The sequence below is a fragment of the Syngnathus floridae genome, chromosome 1, assembly GCF_059516105.1.
Source record: "Syngnathus floridae isolate MCC-2025c chromosome 1, RoL_Sflo_1.0, whole genome shotgun sequence".
Lineage (NCBI taxonomy): Eukaryota > Metazoa > Chordata > Actinopteri > Syngnathiformes > Syngnathidae > Syngnathus > Syngnathus floridae.
In genome coordinates, this window is record NC_142413.1 from 16,047,779 (window position 1) to 16,065,286 (window position 17,508).

Consider the following 17,508-nt stretch of genomic DNA (forward strand, 5'->3'; position numbering starts at 1 on the left):
CAGTGACTCTTAATTAGAGCAGGACCAGCACCCGTGTTGGAGCTTTCTGGAGGTCTATAAAGGTGGTACTGTTGATCCTGGAATGAGGTTCCCATGGGTCAAGTTACACTCTACAGCGCATCCACAGCCAAACACTGCCCACTCTAATGAGATCCAATACAAGAGCTGGCGCAAGTAAAACTCTAACTATGCCGAAAATTTGATTGGGAGGAAAAACATAATTTCAGACTGTCCCCAAATGTATTAGATTATGTAGTTTTATTTAGTTAGTTGGTTAGTTGGTTAGTTAGTTAATAAGATCAACAAGATGGATAGATTAGATAGACAGACGAATGGACGGACGGACAGACAGACAGACATTGATAGATAGATAGATAGATAGATAGATAGATAGATAGATAGATAGATAGATAGATAGATAGATAGATAGATAGATAGATAGATAGATAGATAGATAGATAGATAGATAGATAGATAGATAGATAGATAGATAGATAGATAGATAGATAGATAGTTGAGGTGTAAAGAACTGTTATAAACTTTAACCGATGTTTAAAAATATTAAGGCAGCATTTTTTGAGACAGCTCTTCTATTGCATCCTATTGATTTGTGCAGATGAACTGCATGGGAATATTTTTTTTCCCTTGACGTTTCCACAAATCTTGGAAGCAATGGCCTCCATTTTGGACTGAACGCTCATGTGAAGTAACAGCCACAGTGACGGGGGACAAAGAAGCCTTTAATGTCAAATAAGAATCATAATAAAGGCAAAAGGGAAGAGGGAAGTGTCGGCATCCTGAGCGTCTACATGTACAGAGAAGGACATAGCACTGGCCTCCACAAGGCCCAAACAAACCACAGCAGCTCCACTGGGTGAGACAAGGAAGGGGGGACAAGGGGACCGTGGAGTCTACTGGTTGAAGACGGACAGGGAATGACGGGACATATCAGAAGGAAAAAGTGGGTGGGGGAGACATCATGGTCAACTCTGACATAGAACAGGTGTATCAACGTCGTGCTAGGGGGGAGACAAAGAGCAGAGGGGGGTGGGAGGTGATCATTTGTGACAATCCCGCTGGGGAGGTTTCAGTTTACCTTTATATCCTATCTTGACTGCTCCTATTACACAACCCAGGAGAGGGAAACATTTAGGAAAAAAGGGAACAGAAGTGACTTAGCTAAGCCGACAAAAAAGAAAAAAAAACATTTTCTTGACAATAGATGGAACGCATGTATAAAATTAACACGCACCGACGCTCAAATCATTGGTGGAGCCAGAAGGCTGATGCTAACCGTAAGCACTGAGTAGTCAGTACGTGTGAGGCAAAAGAAAAAGACCCAAAATAGTCAACAAAAAGCAGGGTTGAGCCAATGGGAGACAAGGGTGAGGGTAACAGGGATAGGTGTAGGAGGTTTGGGTAATGATAAGGATTATATTTGGGATGAGGATTAAAGGGATCAAGATTCGAGGTCGGGATTAAGGAATTGGGGCTAGGAGTTTGTGCCCTGTGATTTGCTGGCGACCAGTTCAAGGTACAAACGGTGTTGGCACAAGATGTGATCGGCCTGCTATTTTGCATCATGATTTCGTGATTTGAGCACCTACTGATACACTTTATAATGAAAATTATAATAAATGTAATTATAATGAAATTTTTTAAAATATATTAAATGTACATTACTGCTACTGCAACAGAATCTAATTAAATTCAGGATCATAAGCGAGCAACTGCTATCTGGGGACTGCACTGAGGTGAACTATTGGCTTGTTCAAAGTCTCCATCTTTTTTTAACGTAGCCTACAACACTACCCCAAAATTTTTTCACTCAGAAATCATTCCACCACCATCCATGCGGCGCAGGTGTGCCATGGTAGCACATACTGAGTAAGTGGGTTTGTCTACTATGTGTTGTGGTTTGCTGTATGCAATATCAAAAGCCCTTTATGTGGATTGTACAGAAGATGAATAGATGGGTTAAGGTTGGTGTTACAGCTGAGGGCAAGGCAGATTCAAGGAAGGTTTAGGTGTTAGAATTAGGGTTGGAGTTAGGGGGAGACACTGTTTCAAGGACGAAGGTAGAGTCTACGATGAAGTGTCTTGTTTTAGAAAATGTTAAGACTAGGGCTTTTAAAGTGGCAGGACAGCGGGTTGAGTGGTCACCACATCTGCCTCACAGCTCTGAGATTGGGGATTCAAATCCAAGGTGTCCATGTTCTCCCTGTGCTAACGTGGGATTCCTCTGGGCGCTTTAGTTACCTTCCACATTTCAAGTGGTGAGTTGGTGTGAGTTATATGTTTGTCTACACTGTGCAGAAGTATTAGGCAAATTGTGTTTTTGAGGATTAATTTTGTTTTTGAACAATTTTAGTGATGTTGGTCAACCAAAATATTAACAAAGCTTAAACTTGAATCTTTAAGAGAGTAAAAGTGAGATTCTGAGATTCTGACTTTCTTGGGAAATTTTCTGTGTGCACAATTATTAAGTAATTATTAGCATGCACAATTATGCAAGTAATGTAAAATTTAAAATTTTCCCATTTCACTTGTTCATTTTCATTTTAAAGTGAGAATAGTAAACAAAAAACTCAAAATGAACAAATTAACATTTAAAAAAAATCAGTGACAAATGTAGCCGTCGTTCTTTTTAATCACAATTATAAGACTTTCATCTATGAAGCCTGTCAGCTTGTTGATCTGTTCACAATTGACTTTTTGTGCAGCAACAACTACAGCCTTTGTTCACATAGGTGTACTGTTTTCCTTCCGCGTAAATCTCCGTTTAGAAAGGGCCCACAAGTTCTCAAATGAATTGGTGAAGAAGGGGGCCACGTCATTGTTCTAATCTAGTACTTTGATGCATGTGATGGAATATTTTCCTGCATAAAAATCAAGGTCTTGAAAGATGCAAACATTTTACTGTACAACAGCTTGAGGAAAGTGTCTTCTAAAAACTGGCAGTTGGTTAATTTGAAATAATTTTTGTTTTAATTTTAGAGTTGATTTTAAGTCCACGAAAAAGTCAAACCAGCTCATCTTAAATAATACCAGCCTATATCAGTAGCCCGCCTCCACCTTGCTGTCGTCTGATTTAAAGTGGAGCTCTGTAGTCATTACTGATCTTGCCATTGATCCAGCTGGTCCGTCTCAAGTCACTCTCATCTCATCAGTCTATAAGATCTTTGTAAAATGTGTCTACTGATATTTCCTGACTCGGTCTTGACACGCCTGGTCTAGCTTACCAATTTCAAGAGCGCTGCATCCCTCTGAAAGACTTTTTCCAATTTTTGACTTTTCAGAGTAATTTAAATCTCTTTTTGCCATATTTTGCCCGAGGACAACACACTGCCTAATAATTATGCACACTGTGAAAGAGTGTGTTGATCTGCTGAGGCCCCACCATCTCTCATAACACAAATACACATCACTTGATATGCTTGTAAGCATTCAAGTTGATACAGCATGGAGTTGGAAAATATGCATAAAAATGATCATACGGTCAAAATACGCACTTGCATAATAATACAGTAATATGTCATGGAGTTGGAAAATATGCATAAAAATGATCATACGGTCAAGATACGCACTTGCGTAATAATTCTGCACATAGTGTATATGTGCCCTGTCTGTTTACAGTCTACAGTGAAACCCGCTCTTTGCTCAACATTCAACTGGGGTAGGTTTTACCACATTTGTGACCCTAATGAGGACAAGCCATTATGAAAATAGGTTGTTTTTTTAAGCAGGTTTTGTGTTAGATGAAAGGTTAAGTTTAAGAGTAAGGCTTGGGTTGGTGGTTAGGGTTTTGTGCTAGTTTGGGCGTTACAGTTGCAGGGATAGGATTAAGGGTTAGGTTTGGGTTAGGGTTAGAAAGTGGGCTTGGGGCTTGAGGGTAAGGGTTAGGACTGCTGCTCCAAAGCAAAGCAACTTAAAACATACTTAAACTCCCATAAATACATCTGAGATCTGTAATCAATACTTATTCTGAAAAATGAAAATAATCCCAATTTTGGTGGAGCCAGAAAGCCAATGTGAAACATGAATGGCAGGAGGTATTCAATATGTTAGCCGCAAAATAAAGGTGGATCGTAACAATTTGAATGATGAGATTACTCTCGAGTAAAAAGTGTGTTGTTTTGTTTTTCTTTTACCTGACACTCTGGAATCCAGGGCTTTACATAGATGCCAAGAGGAGATCAGAGGAAGACAAAGAGGAAGGAAGATAGGAACACAGAAAGACAATTATTGTAAGACCATGTCCACATGAGCAAGTTGGTTCTTTACAATTTAAACAAATTAAATTAATTCTTTTTTAAATGCATGGAAATATATTTGCAGGTTGTTAAGTGAATGGCGAAGTAACAGGTGACACTTTAATCCTCCTACATTTATAAAAAGTCTGTTTATAATGAATTTCCAGGAAGAAATTTAACATTTATCTCACGCAGCCCCCGGAGGATGTTGATAATATGCAAAAAATTGAAATGTCAAAAAAGCCTAATTTTGATTAAATTTTATAGAGCTCATATAAGGCCTTTTCTCATGTAACACGCTAAGAAAGCCCTGCTTGTGAAACCCTGAAAATTTGCACCAATATTTGATGATCTCTTCCATGACCCATATCAAATCATGTGAGTTGATTTGGAGTTATAATGGTGAAAACAAAAAACAAATCATCTCTCCATTTGTGCATACCCAACAAAAACTAAGAGTGATAAAAAATGAAAAGTGTGATTTTTGGGATAGTCCGGCACACATTATTTGTTTTTACATTGATTCCTATAGAACACGCTTCTGCTTACAAACGTTTCTACTTACAAACCCAATTGCGGAACCAATTAAGTTCGTAAGTAGATTTACCACTGTGCTTCTGCAAAAAGCTCTTTTCTACCTTGAACTTCAATAAGTCCAAGTACAGGTCCAGATTTACTAAAGAGCATCTTCAAGCCCTACTGAGGGTCTCAACTGCTTCCTCCCTCATGCTAAATTTGGCTCAGCTATGCGAGAGGAAGCACTGCCAGGTCTCTAGCAGCAAGAAGTAGGCAGAAGCCATGTTAAGAACAATTTTCTTTCCAAGGTAAAAGAACTGTTAATACAGACATGTGAATGTGACTAGTCAGCAACTACTACATGTGGTTTCTTCAGTTTTTTAATATCTGCTGTATAACTATTGTTTTCATTATTATTATTTTATTTTTGTATTACTGTTTGATAATTGTTTTTCTTAATAACACACACGTTTTTATCCGAGCCTAAAACAACCTAATGCCAGTTTCACCCCAGACTCTACCTCCAGCGGCCCCCAGGTAAATTGAGTTTGAGACCCCTGCTGTAAAATGATGCTCGAATTGCTCAAATTTGAGGAACTAAATACCCTGACGAGAAGACACTAGGTGGTGGTAATGGCTAATTACATTTTTGATATATTTTCTCAATTACTGGTAGATTACTTTCATTTTAATACAAAGAAATTTGTGAAGTTGGCAAGCTGGTAACCCAAAAGTAACCCCCCTCCAAGAAAGAGGTTAAAAGTTAATAAAAAATACACCTGTTCATGTGGACATAGCCAAAATTGGAGTTAGGCAACAGGACAAGACAGAGATAAACAAATTTAAAAGCACACAAAAAGATCCTCACATGGAAAACCAGTCATCATTTTCTCTCTTTTTTTAATTGGGTGCGAGTTCAGTGTTGGACAAAATTGTGAGCTGTTAATTAAAGCGGCAAGTGATTATGAAGAAGAATCCCAGATGCCGGCCATTAGCCACCATACGAATGACTCAGTTTAAAAACGCTTGCTAAAATATTCATTATGAACATTCTCCGTCTGCTTTGATTTGGCACTAATGGGCTAGGCACAAAGGAAAACACAGTTTCTCTTGATATTTGAACCTCTTTGTTTGCCTTGTCGCCTTCAAGCACCAGTGTGCTCAAAGCAGATCCATGCAGAGCCATTAAGTGGAATACCCGAGTCGCTTCTTCCGACGCCAACCCAGCTTTGACAGTGGCTGTGAGTCGAAAACACCTAACTGCAGTCAAAGGGCTTATATAACAGGATCACTGTTCTGTAGCCACAGAATAGCCAAGGAAGTCATCCATGCAAGCTCTGTCCATGCAAAATGAGATTAAAAGACACTTTATGGACAAATAAAGTCCTGAGAAAAGTGGGTGTCAATTGAAACAGGAGCACAGGGAACATTTAAGGAAGGCAAATTGAAGCCTTACAGGCTATTTCAATTCAATTTAAGACCTCTTGTCTATTGAATACAAGCACTAATGCACGGTGAGCTCCTCTGTTGCTTGGATCATTTTAGTTAGACCTGTTTTATTGTTGAATTAAGCGAAGTAAAAGGAAAGAAAGGACATTTACTTTTTTTCGAAGCAAAAAGAGGCTCTGAGATCAAGTGGGAACCAAACAACCAAAAGGGTTAGCGTTAAGGTGTGAGGTGGTTAGATGGTTAAGCTAGGTGAGGTTAAGGTAAGGGATAAGATGTGTTATAGTGTTCAGTGGTTAATTTAATGATTTACAGATCTGTGGGAGTAAGGTTAGGGATAGGGGTTCAGATTAGAGTACTTGCACTCCACTAAAATCAACAAACTGGAGGGCTGAGAAGTCATTATTTTAGTGAACATTTAACATTTTCTCATGCAGAATCGACTGTTCATGTTATGAAACATACTCTTGATCCATGGGTGCTAGTCACTGTCTAATCACTAGTCACTGACACCTGAAAACCCTTCAATAAGATTAAGGTGTTTTACAGTTTAATCTATGCTAAAATGTACTATTACAGCAACTGAAAATGATTTTCTCCTAAATTAAAACTGAAAGGGGAAGTGTAGCCTATAACTGTGCCATAGTTTTACTGAGAGCATTGAAGCATTGGGAATCGGACCCACTCCACCTGCAGTAAAGGAGGCTTGCCGGATTGTAAATAACAGAATTAATTGCCGGCAGTCTGGAGTAGCTGGATTTGTTGTTTCCCAGGTGATGCCTGGGAACACGGACCAAGAGCTGCAAGTGCCCTCTCGGCAATATGGCGCTTGACGCTACATGCGAGGTTCAACCGGTAGACTGCAGGTCAACGGTAGGAAGTGGCATCTCCGATGTCATTATCCTCATTAACGGCAACTGAAGTGACGCTTTTGCACGGAAAATGATATTCCAAAGAGGCCTTGACTCGCCGTCCGCCCTTGACTCACTAATTCCAGAGTTCCACTTCACCAGAGGTAAAAGGTGGTTGTTAGAAATTATTAGCCCCTCAAGGTGAGACAATGAAAACCTTTCGGCACGGTTTCCTTTCACTGACAGAGTAATCATAATTAAAAAAATCCTAATTTAGAACCATTTTACAAAGGTTCTTTACAGGGTTTTTGCACTCAAAGGAAACAAACCTTAACTACTGTGTGTTGTATATCTCTATGGGTAAAATATGAAAGGGTCAAAATATTAGAAATAGCCCTCTCTACAAGGCTTCAACGCATTGTCACATCATCAAAACTATTCAGAAGTGCTGACAAGATGCTGTACATAATATCGGAACATGCTGGGTAGTCCAGATGTTTTTTTACAACGCTGAACCCACTGACATTCACGCTTCAATGGTGATCCACAATCTGTGGCCTTCTGTCAGGTGTCTGCATGCGAGTGAGTGAGTGAGTGTGTGTGTGTGTGTGTGCATGCATACGTGCGTGAGTGTGTGCGCATGCGTGCATGTGTGTGCGCTGTGTTGAGACGTCTTGCTCACCAATGGTGCAGTGCTCGCCTGTCCAGCCCTGGTGGCAGTCACATTTGCCCTCACGACACACCCCGTGATCGATGCAGCGCGGGTGACAGTCCCTCTGCTCGCACTCTGTGCCTGCCCAGCCCTCCTCACAGTGGCACATACCACTCAGGCATGAGCCATGAGGGCCACAGTCGACCACACACACCTCTGAAAGCAAAATGTCAACAACAAAATGTGAGCAACGTCACATTCGCAATTATTTTTTCAAACGTCAATGAAACCTAATCACACTTGTGTCTCTAATGTTATGGGATTTTTTTTTCAACACTTCAACCCACAGTAAATATTCAAGACTTATTTAAAAGAAGGCAATGCACCTTTATTTGGATAGCAGCATTCGTACATACTAAGGCATATTCATGGTTTACAGAGTTAAAGACATTCAAAACAAGATTGAATTAGTTGATGAAAGTGAAGATACACGTTAGAGAAACACTGACATTTCAAAACACAATTTAATAAAAAGGTAAATGGCGAAATATTATGATGACTATATTCAAATGAACTCAGATTGTGAGCACTTTAAATTGCCCGTAGGTGTGAGAGTGAATGGTTGTTCGTCTCTGTGTGCCCTGTGATTGGTTGGCGATCAATTCAGGGTGTCCCCGCCTAGTGCGCGATGTCTGCTGGGATAGGCCCCAGCACACCTGCAACCCTTGTGTCGATAAAGCTGTTAAGAAAATGGATGGATGGATATTGCTAGTGTACAAAAGCTTTGTCAGTTATTCCAATGTGACTATTTGGTAACATTATTTCACAAAGTTTCAAACTTCTCTCGTAACTATTTAAAAGAACATCCAGTGAGCTCAGTTCAATTAAATTCTCACCAATTGACACTGCCAAAGGCATGATGCCCAGTGCCCACTACATATGTCCCCCCCAAAAAAGATTGATTCACATGTTGGAAACCTTTGACAGGAGGTATGTCTTCCCAAGTGGTAAATATTTTGTCAAGGTCGCTGTGCTTCACCAATACAAGGGTACATGAGAAGATAGCAAGAGAAAGCGAGAGATGCTGTCCACACAGAGGAACGTCACATTTACAGTATGCATATAATCATATAGAAACTTTCCATGCGAAGAGAAAAGCATAACTTGTACAGATGTAGCTGCTACAAAACACGTTTACACACAAAATAAGTCATCTGTGATGTTTTAAAGTCTTTATTAAAAGAAGACAAGATAATAGAAATTCTTAAGATCTGCGATGTGACTTATCCTTTTATTGTACTAAAGCGCCTTGGGTTTTGAGATATGAAAGTCTAAATAGCAGGATGTTACTTGCTGATCCGGTGATTAATGTCGCCAGGGCACACGACAAGCTCATTTATAATCATAACCATGCAGTTAATCACACGGTGGCTTTGGAAGAAGCCTCTCTCAGTAAGATTATATACTGGGCAGGGATACCTAATGTTTAAAGTACTAAGGTATTCCCTTGGATTCTCCTCCCTACATTTAAACTTTTAGTAAGATGTTCAGTGAGGGTGCATTCAAACATTTTACCTACATGTCAGAAATGTAAACAAACCTTAACTACATTGTTTCACTAACTTGCTGGAAACGTTGCAAATGTAAACTTGCTTTACCTTTTTAATTTTTTTAACTCACTTGTTCGAAACGTAAACAAAACTTAAAAACTTCACCTGACCAGTTTCTCTAGTCTGGAAGCATCCTTCTTGAATGTGCTGCTAGTTTCCCATCCAGCTACACCCCAAGATATTTGTACGAGTCTACAGCCTCCACCTTAGCTCCCTCCAGTAGAACTGGCCTAACGTTGTGCTCCAGATGGTTGCTTTAATTGACTCGGGATGTGAATCATACAATTTTGAGATAGCTTTAAGGACCATTTTGCATTATTGCTTAAACATGCCAAAATGTAGTATGTCCAAATATCTATTTCAAGACATGCAACATGCTCAATAAAATATTTTTACCAAATTTTGTGGGTGCGTTCATCAAGGTGAAAATTTACATTTGGTAAGGGTTATGGGGTGAGTCTCAAATATCAGCTTTCTATAGTAAAAGGCATCATTAAGATACTCCTTATAAGACACAGGTAGTTTGTCATTTTGCTTTGAAGCTGCTGTTTTAGGGTCTTTTGTGCCACTTCGAGGGAAATGTTAACATCTCAGACAGACTTTGTCTGATTGATACCAAATTACAACTATTTATACCAGACACACGGGTGACGGCAAATTGTGAAAAGTTTTTGTTTTTGCCCTTGGGTGTTGGAAGAGTATTGAAGCAACTTTTAAGAAATTCAGTTGGTTATTTACTCCTTTGAAGTCGGAAATGAACCAAAATGTTGTGACTCACACTGCCTGTTTCAGTGACGTTTACCAAAAACTTATATTGTAGCAATTGTGTAGGCTTCCTGGCATTTATTATTTTTAAATTTATTCTTGCAAGGCATGTGGGATAAACAGTGTAAGAAGCAGGCTCCCATACATCGTCTGGACTTTGATAAAAGTGAAGCGGGCCTTTTTGAGTTGGCGTTATCTGGCCGAGGCGATACATCAGAGCGTGGCGTGCCGAGGCTAACGCTAAGCGAGAAGCGAGGATAAAAAGTGTGACAATCAGCGTGAAATCTAGAGTGCGTTCTTGCAATCTGAAGTGGCTCCAGGAAATGTACACAAGCTTGCAAAAATTTCACATGAAGTTACAAACTGTGTTTACACGATTCCACATGTGCATTTTGTTCATACAAATCCACCTAAACAACTTGACTCTCTGTGTTAGACTAAAGAGAGTTCAACATTAAAACTATATCAAAATGCATAATTAGTGCTTATATTTACTTGATTCTTTTCAATATAGTGCAACTGTATACAGAGAAATTGAGTAGAGCGGCACCTTGACTTAACATGAGTGATAGTCACTAGTACTTGTACATATCTCTCGAACATGCAACGTTTGGTAGAGTATACAGTTGCTTTTTTTAAGTTCCTATTTTTGGAATCCAATTGTAAGAAGGTTTCAAAAGAAAGTGGACTGACGGTGTGGCTTGAATGACCAGCTTCCTCCAGCGGTTCATCTGATTCAATGCATTTTTACACTTCCGTATCTCATATTGTTTCATATTACATTATGTCTTAAATGTTGCCCAATCGGTATGCATTGCAGCCTGATTGTTGTGAAAGGTGGATCCTCATGGTTTCTCATTTTCCCCCCAAATTTTTATTTTTTCCTTCCTAACCTGGGAGTTAAGAATAGGGGATGCCATTAATATTTTTCAACTGTGGGTATCCGTTTCATCCATACATCCATATTCTGAACCGCTGTTCCTCAGGAGGGTTGCTGGCGTACCAGCTGACCTCAGGCAGTCAACGGGGGACACCCTGAAGTGATTGCTAGCCAATCGCAGGGCACTGTTTTGCCCATGTCAGACTTTTCTTCAGTTGAGAGATGCTCACCATTAAGTCCATCTCCCTGAGCTCACACTGTAGAATATTAAAAGCACCTCTTGGGGACAGTCATCGAACTGGCAAAAGGTTCCTGCTTTGCAAAGAAATCATGTAATCAATTTTTCATTAGCGGCAAAGTGTTTATCTGCTTCGAACATGCCGCGGCTGCATGGAGGTTTGGGGCAGTCGATCACGGCCGCCACGTTTGTTAATTAAAGTTTATTTAACTGAAGGAAGAACCGCAGCATTAATTGTCCAGAATGTGGAAATTCCCTACCTAGCCCGACAGGTTAACAGACTCCCTGATTTTTGGGCCCAGGTTATCTGCTACTGACAATTTTGAGATCCTGTCTCAGAGAAGACATGAGACAGACTCAGAGAATGACATGAAGGGGAGAAGAGATTTTGTTGTGCTATCTCTCTTTTTTTGGGGGGGATGCCAAACAATCAGTGTGCCGTGTAAAAAAAAACGCAAAAGCAATATTTCTATTTGTTATACGTAATAGTGTTATAGCGTAATATTGAATTTCTTTTGGTGTCATGGTAACAATGAATTCTCATCTTCTTGTAGCATATAACACGAATGGAGTAATACATAACAGCACACCAGACAGAAAATACAACAAAAAATAACCCCCCACAAAAAACAAAAAAGGAAAATAAAAATACAAAACAGTACACTTTACAGAGACAACCATTAAAGGGGCCCTGGGAAGAAATTCTCCTTTTGTTGTGATTTTTATCATAAATATGCTTTCCCCTAACCTGACTCGGTCCCCAAAGTTGTGAGAAAAATAACCCTTGTTTTCCTTGCATATGACTGTTTGTATCAACATAGCTCAAACAGCACTGTCAAATGGGCTGTTCAGCAAATCCCTTTTATACGTTACTAACTCTAAAATGCTGTGTGTTGTAAAGCGAGTTGAGTTGACATCCATTTTTTTTCTCGCAATTCAAAGGAAAACATCAGTCGGACGACGGTTCGTATTTTGAAAAAAGCACGAGTCGATTCATTTGTTTCATAATGCAATGCTCCTTTCACCGCCATATGATTATACAATAGAAATAAAAAGAACAACTCAAAATAATCTTCAAGAAGAAAGTCCACATAAATCAGTCTGACATAACAGATGCAAGGCTCTGGCCTCTGCACTAATACATCGTCCTCTTGTGGTCAAAAGGAAATCCCAATGACAAATTAAGAGTCTCAAATGGGAAACAATGCTTGCTCTTTACAAGAAAAAAAATTAACGTGACTTTTTTCAGGGAGTGAGTAAGGCTGCGAATAAATCTGTGTCTCATATTTTCTAATAAGATACCTGTGTGACACCTTGAGAAAGAACATATGTTGGGGCCCGCAAGATTAATGCATGGTGTCAACACCACGTTGTTAACATATGTCAGCCCTTTTATAGCAAGCAGCACGCGCGACAAGTGTCAAAACTTTGACTCCGACATAGACCGTAATGAAGCTTCATCAAGTTTTTTCCCCCCTGTAATTTAATCAAGGCTGCAAAGAGAAGGCGCGTTATCAGGAATTCATAAAGCCAGGGCCTGCTCACATTCATCAACTTCCCGACTTTCAGTCAGCAGGACATAGCAAATGAATAACTTTTGGTTTACGAAATGAGTCAGAACGGCAGGAGAAATAACTTGATTTAGCCGTCTTTTCTGCTCAAAGACTTTCATGTCTGACTGATTATTCCCTTGTGGTTGATTACAGTTTGGCAAACTTGAGCTGATTTATTATCACTAATTAAAATGTGAGAAGTGAGGAATGAAAATAAAATGCTTACCGGGCATTTTATGTTTTGAATAATTACAACATGGGAACTGTTGGATTACCAAATATCAATAATTTTTCCACAAAAACCATGCAACGTTGAAAGCATCGAACATAACAAGACAACAACAATATGATCACAATTGGTCATGCGCATGAAGGCAAGCCACAAAGCATTGAAGTGGCATACAACTACTGGAATGCAATCAATGAAGTGAACTACTAATAATCCTAATTAAAAAAAAAATAGAAAACAAAGTCTATAGCATGGTGGGTCAAAAAAAATTAAAAAATGTAAAGAATGGAATGCAACTATTCTTCCCACCAGTTATGAATGATAACAGCCAATATACAAAATACAAATAAACACAACAAATGAAAATCCACAGACACAAAATTATGTGCCACATATTGTCAAGTGCATGTAAATATGTGATTATGCGATCATTCTTCTCGTTACTTATCCATGATACAATAAAAATGAACAGGAATGAATTGAAATAACACAGTCAAAACTGAGTCAATGACATAGTCAGGCACTGGCACATTCATGCAGCATGTACTCAATGAAATGTCTCTTATCGCAAATTATTAATGCTAACTGCTACCTTCCACAGAAGAAATAAACTGAACTACGTATAAATAGTTCACTGTGTCGAAAAGAAAAATATGAATGTGATTGTTACTCTTAACAGTTATTTGTGACAACAGCCATCTTAATAAAAATGTATGACAATAATGAAGAGAATGACTAAATATAATCCGCAGTCCAAAAATAGTTCATGGCACACTCAATCACAATATGCATTCATAAAATTAATGTGACCATTCCTCTCACCTATCATCCACGATAATCAAAACTTTGTACAATAGAGATGAATAAATCTACAAGAAATCAATATGCTCAAAAGGGTCCACAGCATGCTGTTTTTGTGAGTGTCATTTTTTTGTTTTTGTTTGTTTTGAAGTGGCTATTTTACGCTAATTTCCAAGGTGGAGCTGTAGTGTTTATAGAGTGGGCGTAAGTTTTCTGTCACATAACCATTAAGCATGTCAAAGTAGCACATACCTTTTACAATGGCTTACCAAAAATTTTATGAAGAGACGGTATAATCATGATTAAGCCTGTTTATTAAGGCAAACATATTTGTGGTTGTTTTTTTTAAGCGCATCAAAGGAACACACACAAACTGTGTTGCCAGTTAATTTGAGTGTAGAGGGTTGAAAGGAAAATTACAGAAGCAGTACAAATATATTGGGATGTAATTAGCTGCCCTTTGATGCTAAAAAGCAAAGAGCGGAAAATACACTCCCCCAAAAATATTTTGAAAACAAAAACATATGCAAGTTTTTTATTTTATTTTTGATGTATCAGTCGCGAGAAAATCTAATCTTATTATTTGTTTTTCAGTAATTCCCCAGTTTTGAAAATCCTGCACCCAAGACCAATGAAATGTAATGTAATTAGTTAGGGAAGTATAATGTAATGGGGAGTTACAAAAAAGCCTCAAGGATGAGGAAGGTTTCTTCAACGGGTCCTCATCCTCAAGATTTTGTCCAATTGACAAAAAAATTGAACCCTATATTGACAATTTTAAACTGTGGACAGTTTTAGTTCATGTCATTGCATGTGGGTGGAGCAAAGTCAGGAACTTTAATGACTCATCATTACACACAGAAACTAATACAGTAACTGCATGAATGTGAAAATTCAGCCCCCACATATCTATCATGAGTCGGCTCGAAAAAAACATCCCAACAAGTGCAAGCTGGCACAAGCCATGCAGCAAATGCACAGAAAGGCTATTTTAGGCTCAGTTTTGACAAATCCTTACTGGTTCATCCAAAGACTTGTCTGGGGGATTTTGTTCAATGGCTTCCAAAATTGAACTGTACGGTACTCGTAAGACGACAATTTCAGACTGCAATTCATTTCGTATTTCCACGACCATGACACACTTGACGAAAAAGAAGTGGTTCTTACCTATGGAACAGTCAGCCCCAGTCCAGTTGTCCTCGCAGACGCATGTCCCAGATTCAGTGTTGAAGGTGCCGTGACTGGAGCACTGCTCAGGACAAGTGCTCTTCAGGATCTCACAGCTGATTCCACCCCAGCCCGGGTTGCAGTGGCACTCTCCGTGATGACAAGTGCCATGTCCAGAGCACTTTGGGTCCACACAGTCCACTGAGCACACACAGTGAGCTGTGTCAGTTTAACACTTGTCCATTTTGTGTTCGTTGCATTCACAATTATTTTCACTTGATTAGAAACACTCTGTGCCACTGCTTCCCTTTGAAAAAAAAAAACTATTTGTTCCAGGCATACACTAACAACGCTTAAGCTCTGATCTCTTTTTTACTCCCAGTCTAATGATATTCCATTAAAGGCGCAAGGAAAAGGAGCATCATTAGTTCCCTGCTGATACATTCATTTACTGTAAGACACTGCATTGCACAGTGGATGAATGTTAGCACTGCTTCCACTTCCTCCCGCAGTCTGAAATCATGCACACTTGCTTCACTGCAGACTTGTCTTCAGTGCTTACGAAAACATGTCAGTGTCATTGAAGAATACATTGTTCATAATGTGTACGAAACTAAACTCAGCATTGTATTTGATTCTTAGCAAAAAAAAGGTGTTGGGTTCATTGACAACCAGTGAAGACACTGAAGATGTAATTGTCTTCATAAATAATAAATAAAGAATATTTATGTTGGGTTAATTTAAGACCACAAATGTGTTATGCTCGTTCTTAACATATTTTTCAGTGTTTCACGACAGGGCAATTCTACTTTACTGTGTTTGGGAATTTGGCAGACCGCCCTATACTTTGCTAGCAGTTCTGGCTGACAAAGAGCGCTTCCTATACACATCCCAGTTGCACCTGACAATTTAGTGACAAGTTGAACTAGACACTACACCAGGTGAAATCAGGTCTATGTTGTAGCAAAGGCCATTTTGGTGGATTTGATCGAGGCATAGGCAGATATATCCTCTGCTGATGTGTGGTGGATGTCACTGAAGATGCTGATGAAAACACAAGGTATCTTGCTAAATTCATGTTTAGAAAGAGATGTATATTAGTTTAATCGATTGGTCAGCATATCCAGATGGGAACCAATGGGTTTTCCCTCGGCACTACGCCTTAGTCATCTGTGTGCCACAAACGAGCAAACTACAGAAGCCAATAAAAACATGTCCTTTCCATCTTCCCTTCAAAGGCAAGCCTTCATTCCTTCAATTGCTTTGTGCATGCGGGGTTGCTAACCCGTGCATGTAAATCTGAGCCGATAATTGCCTTTGGCCGGTGTGCAGGTCGATACCTTTAAACGCGGCCAAGCGGATCGGCCCTGGAAGAGAAAGGAATGGCGCTCCTTCTAACATGACGGCAGTGATTGATTGATTGATTGATTGATTGATTGATTGATTGATTGATTGATTGATTGATTGACTGATTGATTGATTTATTGGAACAGGAGACTGCGAAACTCAACAATAGGTTAGCCCATTAGCTGCCTGAGTTCATTTATTCACAGTGCGTCATATAACATATTACGTGCTCGGCCGACTTGAAAACAAATATTAAACAGCTACACATAAATATTTTCTGTCCATTAGAGCAGTTACTCTCTAATGTTACTCTAAAACCACAATGGTTTATTCCTTAGAAATTGTATTTAATATTATTGCATTATGCAATTTCAACAGTAATACTGTTTAAATATAGAACAAAATTCACCATGTATTTGTACTTGAGACTATTAATTCCACACAAATGTTAAAGAAAATTGTTAAAAACAACTGAACTGTACTTGGGCAGTGGTTATTTCGCACACCACTTCTGCACAGCTCTTTGAGAATTACTGAGTGAACCCTTCATCACGTGAAAATCAATGATAAAGAGAGTATAAAGAGGTATAGAGAGACACACTTTAAACTTATTATAAGACATTCTATGTGTATTTGTTATGTAAATTACAAACCATTCCAAATGTTCCCCAAAACAATTGCAAAGACGTAGATGAACACTGTATTACCTTGTTCGCAATTGGTTCCTCTCCACCCAGTGTTACACACACAGTTTCCTGCCACGCACACCCCGTGGCCCCTGCACTGAGGGTCCACGCATTGACCCGAGGCCACATCACACTCGGTGCCCTTCCAGCCGCTGTAGCACTGACAGCGCCCCCTGGAGTACTGGCCATTACCGCTGCACAAGACAGGGCAGGCAGCTAGAAGATGAGGGGAAAAAACAAAAGCAAAAATTCTAAGTTCAGAGTAACAAAAACAACACCATACATACATGATTTAACATGAATGAAAAACCAACCAACCAACCAACCAACCAACCAACCAACCAACCAACCAACCAACCAACCAACCAACCAACCAACCAACCAACCAACCAACCAACCAACCAACCAACCTACCTACCTACCTACCTACCTACCTACCTACCTACCTACCTACCTACCTACCTACCTACCTACCTACCTACCTACCTACCTACCTACCTACCTACCTACCCAT

General features: G+C 39.4%; 1 protein-coding gene across 7 annotated transcripts in view; it reads right to left on the bottom strand.

Annotated features, from left to right (window-relative positions):
• Positions 1–17,508, bottom strand: part of LOC148404303 (teneurin-3) — a 195,334-nt gene that overhangs the window by 50,759 nt on the left and 127,067 nt on the right. For 5 of the 7 annotated variants that reach the window (XM_088378479.1, XM_088378458.1, XM_088378467.1 and 2 more), the window contains 5 exons: positions 17,016–17,210; positions 14,962–15,162; positions 7,749–7,934; positions 4,152–4,172; positions 1,097–1,120 (listed from right to left, as the gene is read on the bottom strand). In XM_088378479.1, the coding sequence (XP_088234605.1) occupies positions 1,097–1,120; positions 4,152–4,172; positions 7,749–7,934; positions 14,962–15,162; positions 17,016–17,210 (627 nt within the window). The remainder of the gene's footprint in view (positions 1–1,096; positions 1,121–4,151; positions 4,173–7,748; positions 7,935–14,961; positions 15,163–17,015; positions 17,211–17,508) is intronic. The other 2 variants (XM_088378495.1, XM_088378486.1) reach the window with 1 other exon arrangement.